This window comes from Falco cherrug, chromosome Z, assembly GCF_023634085.1.
Source record: "Falco cherrug isolate bFalChe1 chromosome Z, bFalChe1.pri, whole genome shotgun sequence".
Classification (NCBI taxonomy): Eukaryota; Metazoa; Chordata; class Aves; order Falconiformes; family Falconidae; genus Falco; species Falco cherrug.
In genome coordinates this window covers 62,249,078-62,265,781 of record NC_073720.1, presented here as the reverse complement: position 1 = coordinate 62,265,781, position 16,704 = coordinate 62,249,078, and the positions used below count along the sequence as shown (strand labels likewise).

The 16,704-nt window shown below is 37.5% G+C and overlaps 1 protein-coding gene across 2 annotated transcripts in view; it reads right to left on the bottom strand.

Annotated features, from left to right (window-relative positions):
- APC (APC regulator of WNT signaling pathway) overlaps positions 1-16,704 on the bottom strand; it is a 102,931-nt gene that overhangs the window by 60,519 nt on the left and 25,708 nt on the right. For both annotated transcript variants that reach the window (XM_055698400.1, XM_055698401.1), the window contains exon 2: positions 7,154-7,306. In XM_055698400.1, coding sequence (XP_055554375.1) covers positions 7,154-7,288 — 135 coding nt within the window. In that variant the 5' untranslated portion in view covers positions 7,289-7,306. The remainder of the gene's footprint in view (positions 1-7,153; positions 7,307-16,704) is intronic.

Sequence of the window (16,704 nt, the reverse complement as noted above, 5' to 3'; positions counted from 1 at the left end):
GTGGTAAAATAAAAACCCACGCCCCTAACTATTCCTTCTGCTTTTTATTTTCTACCTTTAAGTTGGATAGTAATCGAAGAACCTTCCTGAATCAACTTAGGTTCTCCAGAACATTATCTGTGTTGATGAGGGACATTACTAACCTCATTTTAGAAATCCAGGCAGACTTATCAGTGTCTATATTGCTTACCTCCTACTCAATGATTCCTTCAGAGAACTCACAGCTGTGAACAGCCACCGTTCTCTCTAAGAAAGAAATGTTAACTCCTTGCTTACTTGTAGTCTGTTCTTTATTGTGGTTTCTGACATGGCCGTTAAACTCAAGCTTACAGGTCTGTAGATCAGCAGTTTTCCCTAAACTTCCTTCTTAAAAAGTGGCATCATGTCTGCCACCTTCATAACTTGCATGATGAGGCCATTTTAAGCACGGAATAAAGATCTTTATCTTTGTCTGACAATCACAAAGGACATAAACATGAAAAACATCTTGCAGGAAAATTACATACGTACACACAAATTTGGTAAGCAGTGCAGATGTCTGTCTGGTGGAAGAGAAAAAAAAAGATTACTGAACTTCAATTTGAGTTCTATAGTTTGACAACGTATCATTACATTTCACAGATGACACGTAAGGGAAAGGAAGATACCCAAGAAACCAAGTGGAAACACACTGGTGAAGAATTTCAGGGCCTAGGGCATATCTAACTAACGGAAGACCTCTCTTCAGCAGCAAGGTTGATAGTGTGGATTATGCAGAAGAGAAGCTTTGACAAAGAAGTCATACTTGCTGAATTGTTGCCAGGAGGGAACCTACCATAGACGAACTTCAGGGTCCATGAATAAACAAGAAATAAGAAATTACCAGCTGACAAACTGATGAGGACTTTTGACAGAAGGGAAATAATTCACATGACTACAGTTCTAAAAGTATCCAGATCTCACAATCACTCCAGTAAATGATTCCTCCTCTTAGGCTGTAGCTTGCCCTTTCTTTAAAGCAAAAGGGGTCATACCCCAGTCTTCCCAACTGCTGAAGAGGAAAGGGTGGCACAGGTTATACCTTACAGTTGACAGGTCAGCAATGTCATACTCAAGTTGCTTTCGAACACTTGGGTGACCGACATTTCACTGTATCTGTTTTCTTCCCTTTGTTCTAGAAGTTTTATTGTTGACTCTTAAATTTGAGATAGCATCACTAAGATGTTCTTTGCATAGCAGGGGAATCCCTAAGCTCCATATGAGCAATTACTGTGGAGATACCAAAACATTGGATTTGGTTCATGAAGCAACTACAATCCACTATGTTATATATGACTTGACTTCCTAGCAAAAATAATAACACACCAGATAACTCAGATAATTCTGAAACCAGGTTTCCAGTGACATTTCCAGTTCTGGAAATGATGCTAATACTTTAATGTGTGACAGGATGCACAAAGAAATGCCTATCATACTAAATTCAAGATCCAAATATAAACTTCAAGTTATACTGCAGTTTGCTTACTATGTGTAGCCTATTCAGTAATAGTAATTCCAGATCAAATCTATCTATTTTAACACAAGCATTTCTCTTCTCTGTATGGAATATTTTGTTTTGACGAGACAATATAATTTTTCATTATTTTTTTCATTATGACTTGGTGAAACATTTCATTGTGTGTGATGCCAACTAAAAACCTTTTCTCCGAAGGTGAAAGGAAAAATGGGAAAGGCAAGATAAAGCTAAAAACACTCTTCCTTTGGAAAGAGATGGGGAAGTCCTGTTATTTGACACAGTAAGTATTCCCAGCAAAATGTGTAACTTCTGGTACCTTAGAACAAAACCTGTTGTTAGATTTCTGGAGATGGGATTGCAAGCACGGGTATCCATTAAATGTATTTATCTACCACCTTCTCGAGGAACCTTATATACAGATAGATACATACTACATACGTATATAGCACAACAAAGTTGTTAAGCTGTATGTATCAGAGGTCTCTGCCAACATAGGCTTCAAATTCCAATTTGCAAGCACATGGCTTACTGTGATACACTGAACTAAAAATTCTTGTGCCAGTTACAAAAATACCTCCCAGCACCTTCCGTGCTTTACAACGGGATCATTAAACACTGATGATCAGAGGCAGCTGATCAGAATGAGATAGGTTTTCAAGGTAAAATATCAAGAAATGGTGGCTAAGCAGATTATATGACCATAAAATGGGGTTTGGTGAGTTAAAAGAAAACTTGGATCACCTGCTTACCTAATCAAGTAGACATCTGATAAGAATAGTCATACATTCCAAAAGACAGAATCCCTCAGCAGCCATTTTAAAGCAAACCTTTAAAATTTAGGCAAGGAGGATAAAGGGTACTGACAGTAACTGAAATCTTACATTGCCACACATGTAAACTTCTAAAAAACCTGATGTGATTCAGCCATTGGTATGATGTAAAGGATCAGCACTATTTACTATGTATGGGGTTTTTTTTTTTTGTTTTGCTCTTATGGCTTATAGATCACAAAATGCTACTGCCATACAAGGCTGACAAGAGTTCATGCCCAAAAAGTGTAACAAAGCATCAAAACATTGCATGCCAGTTAGTTCCTGGAACATCCGATCTTCTACTTTTATACACATCCCAACAAACTCCAAGCTGGAAGCAGTATATTTTTCAGATTTCCTCTTACTAATGAAACAACCAAGTAACTGTTAAGTTTGCAAACTTGCTTTTCAGTCTGCTATTCCTCATAAAGATTTGTATATTCATCCCTTTCAATAGCCATAAAAAGATACTATGGGAAGTTATATTTGCAGATAAAATGCAACTTAATCATATTTAATTATAAAATCACACTCCATTCAATTAAGATAAAAGCTTTCTCATATTCTCACAAATCCAGCATGACAAACAAGATAAAAACCAGGCACTATGGCATCTTCTTTAGTACACTTTTTACCTTTTATTCTGCTAACTTGAGTAATAACCAACCTCATGAAGTGTGCACGACACTGTAATATATCTGGGATATTATATTCTACAGGTTTAACATTTCATTTGCAACCACATTAAATTACAAACATATTAAAAATCAAAATCCTCAAAATATCTTAGTACTTGCTTTTTTTAGTCAAAATCCATTCCAATCCAACATAAAACCATCACAAGATTTATTTATTACCCTGTTGTCTAATTTGTTGAAGAAACCCAAACACCATCTATGTCAAAATATACCACCCTTTGGACTTGCACCAGACACAACAGTAACTAGCTCTCCAGGACCCTCTTTTAAACCTGAATTCCTTGTAACAAACCAACCAACCACCAAATACACCCACAGAAGATTATTAAAACTAAAACCTTTATATGAGGTTTTTATATAATATGCCCAAACCCCACCCTCCACAAAACAAAAAAAATGTAAACATCTCCATGAATTAAGCAGCTCATGATTTTCTGAGAACAAGAGTTTAACCATTGCCTTGTTTCTTGACAGTGTATATTTAGCTGGTTACAAAAACTCAGAATAATTTAAGAAACTTAAGTTCCTCTGAGTCTTCCTATTTTACTATTGATACATGTGGACAAAATACAGAGGATATTAAATAACCCAGAAAATCATACATAGAAAGTAATTTTAAGTATACTATATAAAGATGAAAGAGAGAACATTTTGTCCAAATAAAGATGAAAGAGAATGTTCTGCCCACAGAGGATCACATATAAAGATGGCTTTCTCACACAAGGTAACACCCATTACTCACTGTAAAATCCAAAAAACTCAAGAGAACAAGTGTGGATATCAAGCATGACATTATTCTTTCGCTACATGAGGACTTGAAGTTAAGTTACATATACCTATTTCCCCCAAAATTTTATATGGGGAAAAATGCCGATATGAGTTAGCTATGACAACAACAAAAAAAGCCATCCTTAACAGAAAAATACTTGTCTTTTACAAGAACCAGGCAGGAGAGTCTGACAAAGCTTCCTAAATTCACATGCACAATGCAGTATAGCTGATGTTGGATTGCTTTTTGTCTCTTCATGAATTTTACCAGTTTTTAATTTAATAAAGCCATGTTTACTTTTTCTAAATTTGCCCATAGTGTGTGTTTGATACAGTTACTGTTACATTCTACATCTAGATACTGAAATCATTTTTCTTCATGGGCCAACATCATTATTTCATTGACCAAACAGCATATTTTTTGATTTTAGAGAGAAAATTTTATCATACTGAACTTGTGTATTTCATCTGACAGTAAGCCAACAGTAACAACTGAATTTCCCAAGTTAGCCATGAGGGATTTCTTTTGTTTGAACAGTTAATCCCTAGGACAACACAAATTAAAAAATAAAGTGGACTTTGTTTTACTAATCATTTTGGCACCCCCATTATCCCATTTATCTTTGTTTACCTATCATGTTGTTTTCTGGTCAGCAAATGGAGAGTTTTCACTCTTAAATATGCAATTTCACTTTAAACACAAAGCACTCAGACACTGCTCTTATATAGGTCAGTAGTAGTTTATGATAAATACATGTGCAAGATGAGCCCATGTTAAGCTTTTAATTCCAGTACGATTACCTTACATTTCTGAAATGGAACGATTATAAAAGACGAGGCACACGTACACAACATTTTAACACTACTACTGCCAAAATCAATTTCTTTAATGATACAATACTGTCTTTAAAAATCCCCTTCTAAAATACTGCCTTTCACAACTGATTAAAGAATGTAAGGCAAAAGAGAAGACACAAGCAAACAGTCAAAAAAATTACTGGGAGATGCTTCTGCATCAGCCCACAGATCAAAACCCATGGTGCAAGTAACAGTTATGTTTGCCACAGAACCACACCTTGTTTTCCCCACTGCCACTCCCCTTCCCCCACTAACATGTGGGATTTTACTTGGTAGGAGGGGCTGCTAAGGCTCTGTCACACTTATGTGCTCCCAAAGGATCATTTTTTCCAAAATATTTGCAGTTTTAACTGTGTATATATGGTAGTGGGCTTTCAACCTCCACTGTTCTAGTTCTTATTACTTTTCTTGTAATTATCCCTAATTATGGCACTGGAACCATCCAAATCATGCAGTTTCTGTCAATGGAAAAAACCCACCACATACTTTCTCCAAAAGCTTGCAAAACTAAAATTATCTCTGACTAAAGAGAATCCTGCAGTGATCCCCATCAAGCTTCACTCACAGACTCCAAATCAGTACCATTCCCATACCATCCTTCAGGTTAAGAGTCAAGTCAAAGCTTTCAACCCTTTTCAAACACATCTGAAACAAAGGCAGAAAAGAAACTGTTTCTTGGTTCAGGTGCAGAAGCAAGCACTCCTTAGGACTACAGCTGATTAGGATTTATGGAGAGAACATGGAAAAAAAGATTTTATGTATCAAATTAATCTGAACAACCTCCTCCCCATCTATCCCCTACAATGAAAATAAATATATCCAGTTTGATACTTGAGTTGGAGGTTTTCTAGCATGAACTCCTTAGATCTAGAATGGCATTTTGGGAGAGAAAAAAATGCAACATCTACTCTGCATGTGTTCATAAGCACTCCTCTGTGGAGTGTGATAGAGCCACTTTCCATTTGTTGGTCTGCCAGGCTTGAAGTAAGGACAGAAAGCTGTTCCACATCACAAATTAATGCCCTAGAGACCAGCTTATACAGCTGGTCTGTCTCTAGGTCAGTGGAAATTTAATTATCTGCACAAAAGCTTAAAAAAACCCCCACAAACTGTATGAGGACAAAGGGGGGGAAAAAAAGACATTTTCGCTCTTCCTTTTTCAAACAATGAGGAAGATCACTCTCCTGTTCTTCCCTCTCTTACTTTTGACTGCAATGACAGGGGAGTTACAATTTTGTTATAACATTAAGAAAAACACTATAAATGACAGAACTAGCTTTCAGATACATAACTGAGCAAACACTGATTTTTCCCCACAGCTGCTAATGCCAACCACTGTTTTGAGTAGTTGGTGTAAAGGACTATAATTTCATTTCAATTCAGGCAGGAGAACAGTTTTCATTTTAGAGTGCGGTGCAAGTATCATAAATATCTGAAAAAATTGTGCTTCTTTCAAGTGTTGTAACTAGGGGCAGTGCTTCAGAACACAAGAAAATTTTCTTACAGTAAATATACAGGTCACAATTTACATGCTGGAGGAAAAGAAAGTTAAGTTCAAAGTATTTTTAATTGCCACCTTCATCAAATTACCGTATTAAAAAAATAAAGATCAGTTATAAAGGAACAGTAAGTCCATGATATGAAGATGAGGAAGCGAGGAGATGGACATACAAATGTTGTTTAATATTTAGAACATGCCTGCCCTGTACAGGGGTATATGCAGAGATACCAACCAATTCTGAGCCGTATTAACTGAGGTACCAAAAGCAGCCTGGTTTTGCTGGCTGTTAGCAAAAGGCAGCAGGATTTGTCAGGTTAGGAAGAGCACTACATTAATGCAGCTATAACACTTGTGAAATTCCGCCTCGTTTAGTGTCATGGATCACATGGATGCAGCTGTGTATGTATCTTCCTACTGGTCAAAATCCATCTAAATTCCAGCTGAGCCTAGTATTCCTCTTGGATAGGTGGCTCTGGAGTCCTGCACCTAGCCAACAGACACCAGATGGACAGATCTCATGGAAATTACTAAGCGTGAATCTAGGCTTTGGGAGAGGCTGGAGAACTTGTGGTCTTATTTTAAGATGAGCTTTTATTTCTCGGATGTTTAATTGCAGTAACCCCCAAAATTTTTAAACTTACCTTAACACACTAAAAATCTCCAGTGTCTCCCATGTTTTCAAGAGCTGAACAATACTTGCTTTGTTAAACTATGCCAGCAGACTGGACTTCCTCCTGGTAAGTACAGCTGTGCTAGAATTGTAGTGCCTACCCTGACACACCAGAGAGGAAGCTGTGAAAACTGGAAGCTGTTTCTAGATATATTTCAAAACTTTTTTTGTTTTCAAATTTTAAAAAAATAATTCTTCACTAAGCAGCTTTGGTAGTTTTCTTTACCCAGACTGGAAAAGGACTTCTGTAGGACTCTAAAAGCACACAAAACATGTAGAGCAACTACCAGCCTACAATGCAAAAGGCAGTAACAGAAATGCTGATGCGCAAAGACACAGAGCTTGCAATACCTTCATATTAGACGCCTCAGTTTCCAGTTTTGTTAGGTGATTTGAGTTATCCTCTAGTTCTTGCCGAAGATTGGAGTTCTCCATCTTTAATGCCTCAACTTGCTTTAACAACTGATCATATGAAGCTGCAGCCATCCTGGGCTACCCTCAGCCCTTAAAAAAGTAAGAGAAAATATTAGATTTACACATTTTAGAAAAAAAACCCACAAAGTTATCTAACCATAGAACAAACTCCCTCCCATTTACCATTCAACTTTCTAAACATTCAATTTAAATCCATTAAACCAAACTATTAATACCTAGCACTAATGCTAGTTCAAAGACTTTTTTCAGAGGGCTTCCATTGGATACACATGATTAAATAAATGAAAGAAGTTCATTAACAACTGCATTAGGTATGAGGGGAAGGCAGAATACATGAAAGAAAACAGCATCATACAAAAACATCTTTAATATTTGCGTTTCAATTCTAACACAGAGAAACTACACAGATAATAACCACATTTAATCATTTTTGATAGACAACAAGCGCCATCAACCATATGTAAAAGATGCTGACTGCCTACTTATTTTATGAAATGAAAGATAGTCACAGATGTTCAAAATTCCTAGGCATAGCATACACTAAAGGATATGTTGTATGAAAGGCAAACAGTGAATACTGAGGAATTTTACCAGAAAAAAGCATCAAATGTAGTAGTAATTGAAACTTTTGTAAAAATACCCTCCAAGCCATAAAGATTAAAACAAATACACTTACAAAATTCCAACACAAGAACTGATCACATTGCACAGCAGAACAAAAAGATAGAAGGCTATTCTTGATACCAAGATACCCACTACTATTTTGGGTAATACGGTAACACAGACCTAGGACACCATCACAATTATTCAGTCATTACAAAGAAGAAAGAAACAAATACTCCAATTTAAATTATAAATTAAAATTGTTTCCCACTTTCCAAACAAAAAACCATTAAAGTTGTTGATCTAACAACATAGGTTAACCAAAATATGGCTAATCGTGTTTGAAGCTCTTCACAGTTAAAGCTGTGAATAAGTTCCTTATTCACCACCATTCAAGAGAATAAAAGGAAGCCTAGCACTTCATCTACGTACAAGTTACCCTTCCAACCTCGTTACAGGAATTTCCTAAGTATATGGCCTATAACTCAAAGGGGAAAAAATTTAAAAGCTTATGGGACAACATGCCTTTTCATTGTTGCTGCAGTACTTTGGAAAATATGAAACAATTAAAAGCTCTTATTTAGCATTTTCTGTGTATCCTCTCGCTAAGCCTTTGACTTTACTGCTCGTGTAACTCCCCACGAAATCAACTTCCCTCTTCCAGACAACCTTAATTGAATTACCCAGCCTACTAAAAAACAGGTAAAGTGATTAAAAAAGGTTTTTGTTTCCCAATACAGATTTTGAAAACTGTTCAATCTTTCTAAATGAAGACAGAAACAATAACACAATCTATAGAGCATTTGATATGACTTGTTTATTTCCTTTTCAAGAAGCAAGTCCTCATGCCCTAAGCACCTGTCATCTTCCAAGATGGGAGAAGAAAGAAGCCTGCCACTTAGGGAACTGTAATTTCCATGACACTACTAATAGGCTGAAGAAAAAAAACCCTAACAACTTTATTTTTCAAAATCTGGTCATGCTTTTCTGAAGACCTCATTTTTAGAGAAATGAAGGCAGTCTGAAACACCTACTCTGTTCTGTGAATTCTGTGCTTTTACCATCAGGCTGTTTCATGTAAAAGGTGGAGAGCTGTCAAGGAGAGTTGTAACAACAATTAACAAAAAAATAATTTCAGGCAGACTGCTTCTGTTCCATTTCATGTATGTTTTTATTAAGTAAGCATCAATTTCCATTCTTATTAACAAAACCAACAGCTGTAGTTCACTGTTCTGTTCAGAATCTACACTGCATGGACAATTCTGCACAAGCCCAAGGAAACACAGATAGAAATGGAAACATTTTCACATTAGTTGTCATAAATTAGTACTGTATTGTAATGTTGATTGAATATGTTGGTCTTGAATCAAGTACATCACACATGTATTTACCTGATTTACAGAAGTTGTTGTGTACTATGTATTTGACATGCATTTTGATTCCAGCTAGCATACTTTTTTCTCCCATTATTTTAATTCATTATTAGTGTGAAAGGACAAGTAATGATAAAATACCAAGTTTTTCCTTTTCCTGTCCACGCTAAGGAATTTTTACTTACAGATCTGGAATTTAGAACAATTATCCACATGAACAAGATATATACACACAACGAAGAAAATGAAGAAAACGGAACACGGGGAGAAGCTACAGCAGAAAACCAGGAACTGCATAGCTCTGAAATTTTAAATGCAAAATAAGCTTAAATGTGCTTATGTTAAATGAGTAAGGAGTGAGTTTCTGAAGGGGCGGTTTGGTTTGTCTTCTCCCACTCCTGATCTAAGTTCCTAAGCCTCCTTTGTGTATTTTATTTTCATAACACAGAAGCGGGACATCACCACTAAGAGACAGCAATCTTTCTGCCTATGACTAGGATTCATTTCCTGATTTATTCAAATGTCAAACTTTGTGGGTTTTCAGTAAAAAAAAAAAAAGTTAGTTGATTACCACAAGCCAGGCAATCCAAAACACCTTATTTTTTTGTTAAATAGATGCCCAAATGAGCAATAAGTGACACTACCGCAAAAAGAAACCCACTCCTCCAGTTTGGCATGTGGCAGGAACCACGCTGCCCGACTGCAGCTCTGCTGGCTCCTGAGGCGCCTGCGCCAGCAGGAATCACAGCAATGCCTGGCAGCTGCCGTCTGCTACAGAACATTCACATCAGCACCTCAGGATAAGGCAAGAATTTTAAAGAGAACCTCCTGGAGGGTGCATACGTGGTATCTTTCAGGAGGATGGCAAGGTCTGGGCAAAGTGTCTTTGCAGTCACAGTACATCCACACTGAAAGCTGGACTGAAGGCAGTCATTTTCACAACAGTGACATGCCACCTAGGCATCTGCTTCCAGTGATGCCTGCCCCTGCACTGGCTGAGGCATCTGGGACTTCTTGGGGGCATGGCATGCAGATGTATACCTATCTCCCTGGCCCTCCGAGATACTTCTCTTTCTTCCTGCCTGTAAAGGAAGGACTACCATGTATTTGAGAATAGTTAACTACTTTTTAGAAATAATGGATCTCACCTACTTTAACCACACCAAGGCATTCAATACTGTGCCGTGTGTACAACCAGTCACAGTTATAACAGACATGAGCAGAAAAACTGTACATGGGTAAGGAGCAGTTCAAAGACAATGCAATGCTGGGCAGTGCTGAAAGCCAAATTGTTGGGCTGGAGGCAGGTTACTAGCAAGTTCCCCCAAAACCAGTCTGCAACAGGTATTTTTACATGTTTCATTACCGACCTTGGCACAAGGAGTTGCATCAAAACTTACTCCCATAAATTCAAGAGGGTTCACAAGGTCAGAGGACTACACGTAATACGCTAGTAATCTGATGAACTGAGAAATGAAGCAGGAGAAACAGGGCAGAATTAAATAACATAACAAGGTAAGGTCACTTATGCAGGAATCTCATCACCTGGAAGCAGTGGGGAGAAGCAACGCTAGCCTCTTGGCAGCCAGCCTGCAGGGCACCTGCGCACTGCCAACACAGGACTGGCACAAAGAAAGCAAACACAGTCCCTGGAGTTATCAAGTGATTTTACAGAGACACGGGTAAGAAAAGCAAATTTAATTTAAGTGGGTGCAGAGAAAGTCATTAAGTGATCGGGGACTAGAGGGTCTCTCACATGAGAAGAGACTTGACAAGCAAGCCTTTACTGTCTTGGCACAACAAAGGCTGGAACAACACAGCTATACTTCATTATTAGGGAGGGGGAAACACTCAACGCAGAAAAAAAATATTTATGTTAAAACATAACGCTGACACAGAACCAATGGGTATAAATTGGTTATTTATCAATGCAGCCTGGCAATGTCCATTAGAAGTTGTCAATTTAGCAACATCCTTGCCTAAATCACTGCACAGGAAGGAACTGGACTTAGCAGATCAGAAACCAAATCAATTCTATATTCCTAAATGTCAACATAAAACTGTACTTATTTTTGTATTTTCAAGATATTGGTATTTTTTTCTGCTGAAATAAGGATATGCCAAAGCATTTCACAGAAGACACCATTACTTAACTTTAAAATAGGGGAAATGGACATAGGTAACACATGACCACAAAGCACCTTAGCCTTTCTTACGCTAAGCACTGCAACACCTCTCAGGCGCTTAGTTTGCACAATCACAAGGCTCCTTTACACTGTTCCATGTATACTGAGATAACACCCTAAAAATTCAAATCTGCTTCTCTTCTGGAAACAGTTTTTTACCCATAGCCTCAAACTAGACACATAAGATCAGAGTTCAGGTCCCAAAACCAACCCTTGGATTTATGCTCCAAACTATCAGTACAAAAAAATTACTTAAAATTTCTTAAACACAGAATTGGTGGCATTAACAAAAATTGACTGTATTGCTGCACGCACTTCCTGCAATACACTTCTCAGTGATCAAAACACTTGCCTTGGGGGAAAAGTCAAACTCTGGACCCTCTTGGCCAGACAGGGTTCACAGCCACATATCACAGCATTCAGAAGACAAGTGACTAATCCAAAGGAAAGCAAGAAATAATTTACACATGGCCCACTAGCCTGAAGCTGTACCACTGCACGCACACACACACACACACACACTCAAGATTACTGGACCCAGAATCAGCTGAATCAGTAATTGCCTTCTCCCCCTTGCCCTAGAAAACTGCTACAATGCAGGGGAGAGAAGGGGAACGGAAAAGGAAGAACTCTGGCCTCCAATGCCCGTTTCATATTCTACCCAGACCAAGAGAAAACGCGCGATGCATGCAACACAGCCCACCTTTGCAAAGTTCACTATTATGCTTCAGTCAAATTCCCTTTTGCACTCTGAACGATGAAGAAACACAGTTAAAGGGAAGAGTGGAGACAGCTCTTTCTCTAGATTTACTCCAAGAAATAACCCTCTTTGAATACAGAAACTTTGAAACTTAATTCCCTCATTGTAAGAAGACCAAAAATCTAGGTCTCCTACTTCCCTGACCCACATTTCTCATCATTAAGAGGTTTCTTCTACATCTCCTATCAAAGTAAGGTGAAATTATGACAAGTAATTTCATGCTTTAATGAATCAGCACTTTGCATGAATATACACATCAAAGAATAATTTCAAGCTAGATATAACTCTTCTACACACTAAAATCAAAATTAATGAGAAGCCTAACAGTACCCAAACATACTGCTAAGATTTAGATATGCATTTTTCTACATTAAGGAAACTATACCAGTTAACAACTGCTTGGAAATCAGGAATTCAGATGCACTCTTATTAATCTCAAATCCCAAGAGATAGGAAAAAAAATGCAATATTCTCTGAAAATTTGCAATTTTTATTGATCATATCCTTTTTCTTTGGAACCAACAAATAGATATATTCAACATGCCTAGTTAAGAACCCCAACAATTTGTGATATATTAATTAAATCTCCTTATGAAAATATTTCAGACTTCCATTACTATTTTTTTCATCCATAAAAACTATCATTGTTAACAGAGAACCCTATCTTTATAAATCAAATTTTGTAAAACAATTAAGTCTTTTCACAAAAGAGGCTAAGAATAATCTAAGACATAATACTCTACCACGAATTTTTCTAATAGTAGAGACTGAGATCTCACACTGCCAGTATGTAAATGTAGGCAACATTTTTGGATAAATACAACCTATTTGTTTCAATTTTAGAAATCTTCAACAGAATAATTATTCTGTCACTCACCAGTAACTGCCTGAGGGTGATTTTTGGGTTTGGTTTGGGGGTTTTTTTGTTAGCAAGTAAGTTTTAAGGCTACTTTAGACATCAGAATCAGTGAAAAAAAAAGCAAAACTACTTTCTTCAATAAGGCCCAATCCAAAAAACCACTGATGTCAACCAAGGCTCCTGTTCACGTAACTGATTTTGGATTATGAACTTTGTTGAGTAGTAAATGAGATGTTCAACTCTAATACGCAAAAAGAATTCAGCATCCTACTATCACCACCAGTAAAGAGATGTGCTCCTGTGCTCTGTAATTGAAGATTTTTCAAACAACAGTTTATCTTCTTAATATAACAACTTGTAACCACTGTATCTAAAGTTCATGACTCTAGATTGTAATTCAGTAATGCTAGAAGGGGCATCCACTCTGATTTCTTTCTACATCCACAAATTTTACTCAACTCTTCAGTGCTGAGCCTAGTAACTTGTCCTTACGATTCTCTACTATTCTGTCATTCATCCCCATGTGACTAATGGACAACTGTTTCAAGGGCCTAACACACTGACTTCACCAAAAAAAACCCTCAACAAACCATAACGTCATGAGATTTTTCCAATTAGTTTCCCTTAAATACATTTTAAAACAGATTTTTTGGCAGCACTGGGCCTCGGGGTTCTGACTTGGAAGCAGTTAGTAGTTGTGCTGGGAGGACTGTACCAGTGCCTGCCCCCAGCTGTCTGCCTTACCCATCTCCACATGGTCCCCACCCAGGGAAGAAAGGAGGTCTCAGCTGCTCAAGCGGCAGCTGTCTAAAACCACTGCAGATTACTGCCTGACTAGCAAGGTAATCTGAAATAGGTGTTGGTTTAATTTACTATGCTGGCCATTAACCACAACAGTCCAGCAGCTGTTACACAGCTATTTCCAAAAGAGGGGCAAGGCTGACAGACAGGGGCAAAAAATCCAGCACAGCTGTTCTAAGGTAAGCCAGCTCCACTTACTAACTTGAGCCTTAAACAGATCATTTTCATAGTTACCTGTATCAATACACTCACAAGAAGAGTGAGGGGGTTTTTTGGCCATCCTTATTTTGAACCATGCCAATCTACATTAACTCAATTTCTCTGTTGACTGAATCCTGTAACAGATTTTCCATTATTTTGTTTGAAGCTCATCTTCAGGTTAAACAGTTTATATGTAAATATCCTTCGGCTTGTCCTTTTTCAACACTGGCAAAATACCAGTAAAGTGCTTTGTTTAAGAACTTACTGAAAAGAAGTACCAGTGGGCCAGGGACTGCCCTCCTAGCCATTTCAGTTTAGGGCAAGTTTTCCAGGCTTACTGATTTAAAATAATTTATCTTTCACAGGTGTTGTGCAATACGCTTTACTGCTCACTGAAAAATACTCCATCGCCTCACATCATGAAAGCCCACTATGCCAATTCTTTCCAGAGCATAAAAGGTTGCATTTCTGCCTTGTCCAGCATCACACGGAACAATGATGTTATTTCCACCTAGTGATAAACCCATGGTTTATTAAAACTGCTTTTGTTGCCAGCATATTTAATCCTCCTATCCCCACCCGCATTTAAGAACAAACCCCAAAGCTTCTAGTCAGTAGCAGGCAGAAGGAAGGCTATTTCGCTTGGGTTTTCCTCATATGGGCTAAGTGGGCACACAAACATAATGAGGCTTCTGAAAGTGCCATGAGGCTCTGTGTGTGGTTAAGCAGAACTAAGAAAATACTTGGTACAAAATGAGAGTTGCCCTTGCCTGTGAATGCAACAGCAGATTTGTTATCTTCTGTTCATGTTCTCCTTTATTATATATTAGCATGCTCAGGTGATGAGATGCAGGAAGGAGTACAAAACAGCCATTACAGAAAACTGCTCTGCATCAGCTTGTTTTAGCAACAAGGGCTTTGATATCAGAAAGTGAACTGCAAGTTACATAACACTATTCGTTTTAATAAATTTCAAAACAAATGACACAAAAGAAACTATACCAAATGATCCTATCTAGATTAGGTACCCTCTGAACTCCTGGGTTTTTCAGCCTTGCAGAAAAAACAAGCACCAGCTGAAGAGCCATTACTATTATCAGTTACCCTAAGACAAAGCATGAAAAGGGTTAGTCCCTTTAAAAGGAGACCACAATTTTTTCTAAACCTCAGCTGCACTGAGAGGATTTTCTTCTTAGTTTTTCTATCCACTTCTGCATGAAGGTTATCTCTGTGGACAGCAGACAGAACACTGTGATGTTGCTATACCTGACCTCCTAAAATCCTTTCAGCTGGAGGGAGTGGAAAGCGCTTTTTGGTTTTGTTCTTCCATAAATTCATAACTTGTCAAGTTTTCAATCCACTGTTACATTTCAGGATACCTGCTTAAGTTCAATACTTGGCCTGTACTCACCACCCATATGCTGCTGTTCTTACTAACCAAAACCTGAGTTAGCAGATGAAATAAGTGATCCATGTTTTCTGCATTCCTTAAAAGACCATGAGGAGAAGGAAAGAGATGATGGTCTGAACTTCTGGCTTGCATTCCTCATTACAGGTCAAGTACAATGGGGATCAAGTGCACACGTACGTGAGAAACAGAAATGACCCCACGTTTACAATGTCACTGAAGAATGCTAACAATCAAAAAAACATTCTATTAATACAAAAAAAAGATTGAAATCAAGAAGGCATACATTTCAGGCTATTAACAGTCAAGCTGAGCTTTTATAGCACTGCCAGAAAAAAAGCCCCACTTCTTCCTTTATGATTCTGGGTTGGGAAGTTCCTTAGCTGGTTAGTCATGCTGCATTCAGAACACGACGTGAAAATACAACACATAATTTGCATTTAAATACTATATTGAACACAAAGCAGTCCAGACATCATTTGAATCATAACTTATATTGGACCAGGGATGACTCACAAGCCTGAACACTCATTCTTCGTGATGATCAACTTTGCTATTCATGGCTAATTGTGTATGCCCTCACTGCATATGGCTCGCTCTTGTTTACTTTCGTATTTCTCATAAACTTTTAAGGATTGAATTCCAGAAAGTTTAAGCTATTAAGAAGTTAGCTTAAGACAGGTCTTCATTTTCCTATTTTAACTGAAAACACAAATGAAACCCAAACCCATTAATATTAAATACATCAGCTTTAATTAAAAAAAAAAAACCAAAACACAAAACCCACAACAACTGTTTTATAATAAAGAAATATTTCCCCATTTTGGGTGACCTATCAGGGTCACCTTCAAGGTTCCCTTCAGCACTTGTAGGGAAGAGAAGACCATTTGTCTTGCAGGAAATGTATCAGCATCTGTCCACACAGGTCCCGCACAAATATTGGAAAATCATCAGTGGAGATGCTGTCTTCACTGACAATAACCTACTATCACAGCATATCATAAGTAGTATAGCCTATTTTAGATCAGATTTCATTATATTGATGAAAAAAATAATGACATTTCATTGACAAACATTTTACCAACTGAATTAAGACACATACTGAAATCCAACATGAGAATTTAGAGACCAAAGGAATCAATTTTAGCCATACGCATTTCCAACTTACGCTGTATTATTCCATGCTGATGATTCATACTAATAGCACACTATCACAACATGTATTAGAACATTTATCATAACCAACTATTTTGTATAAATGTTTTGGCAAGTAACA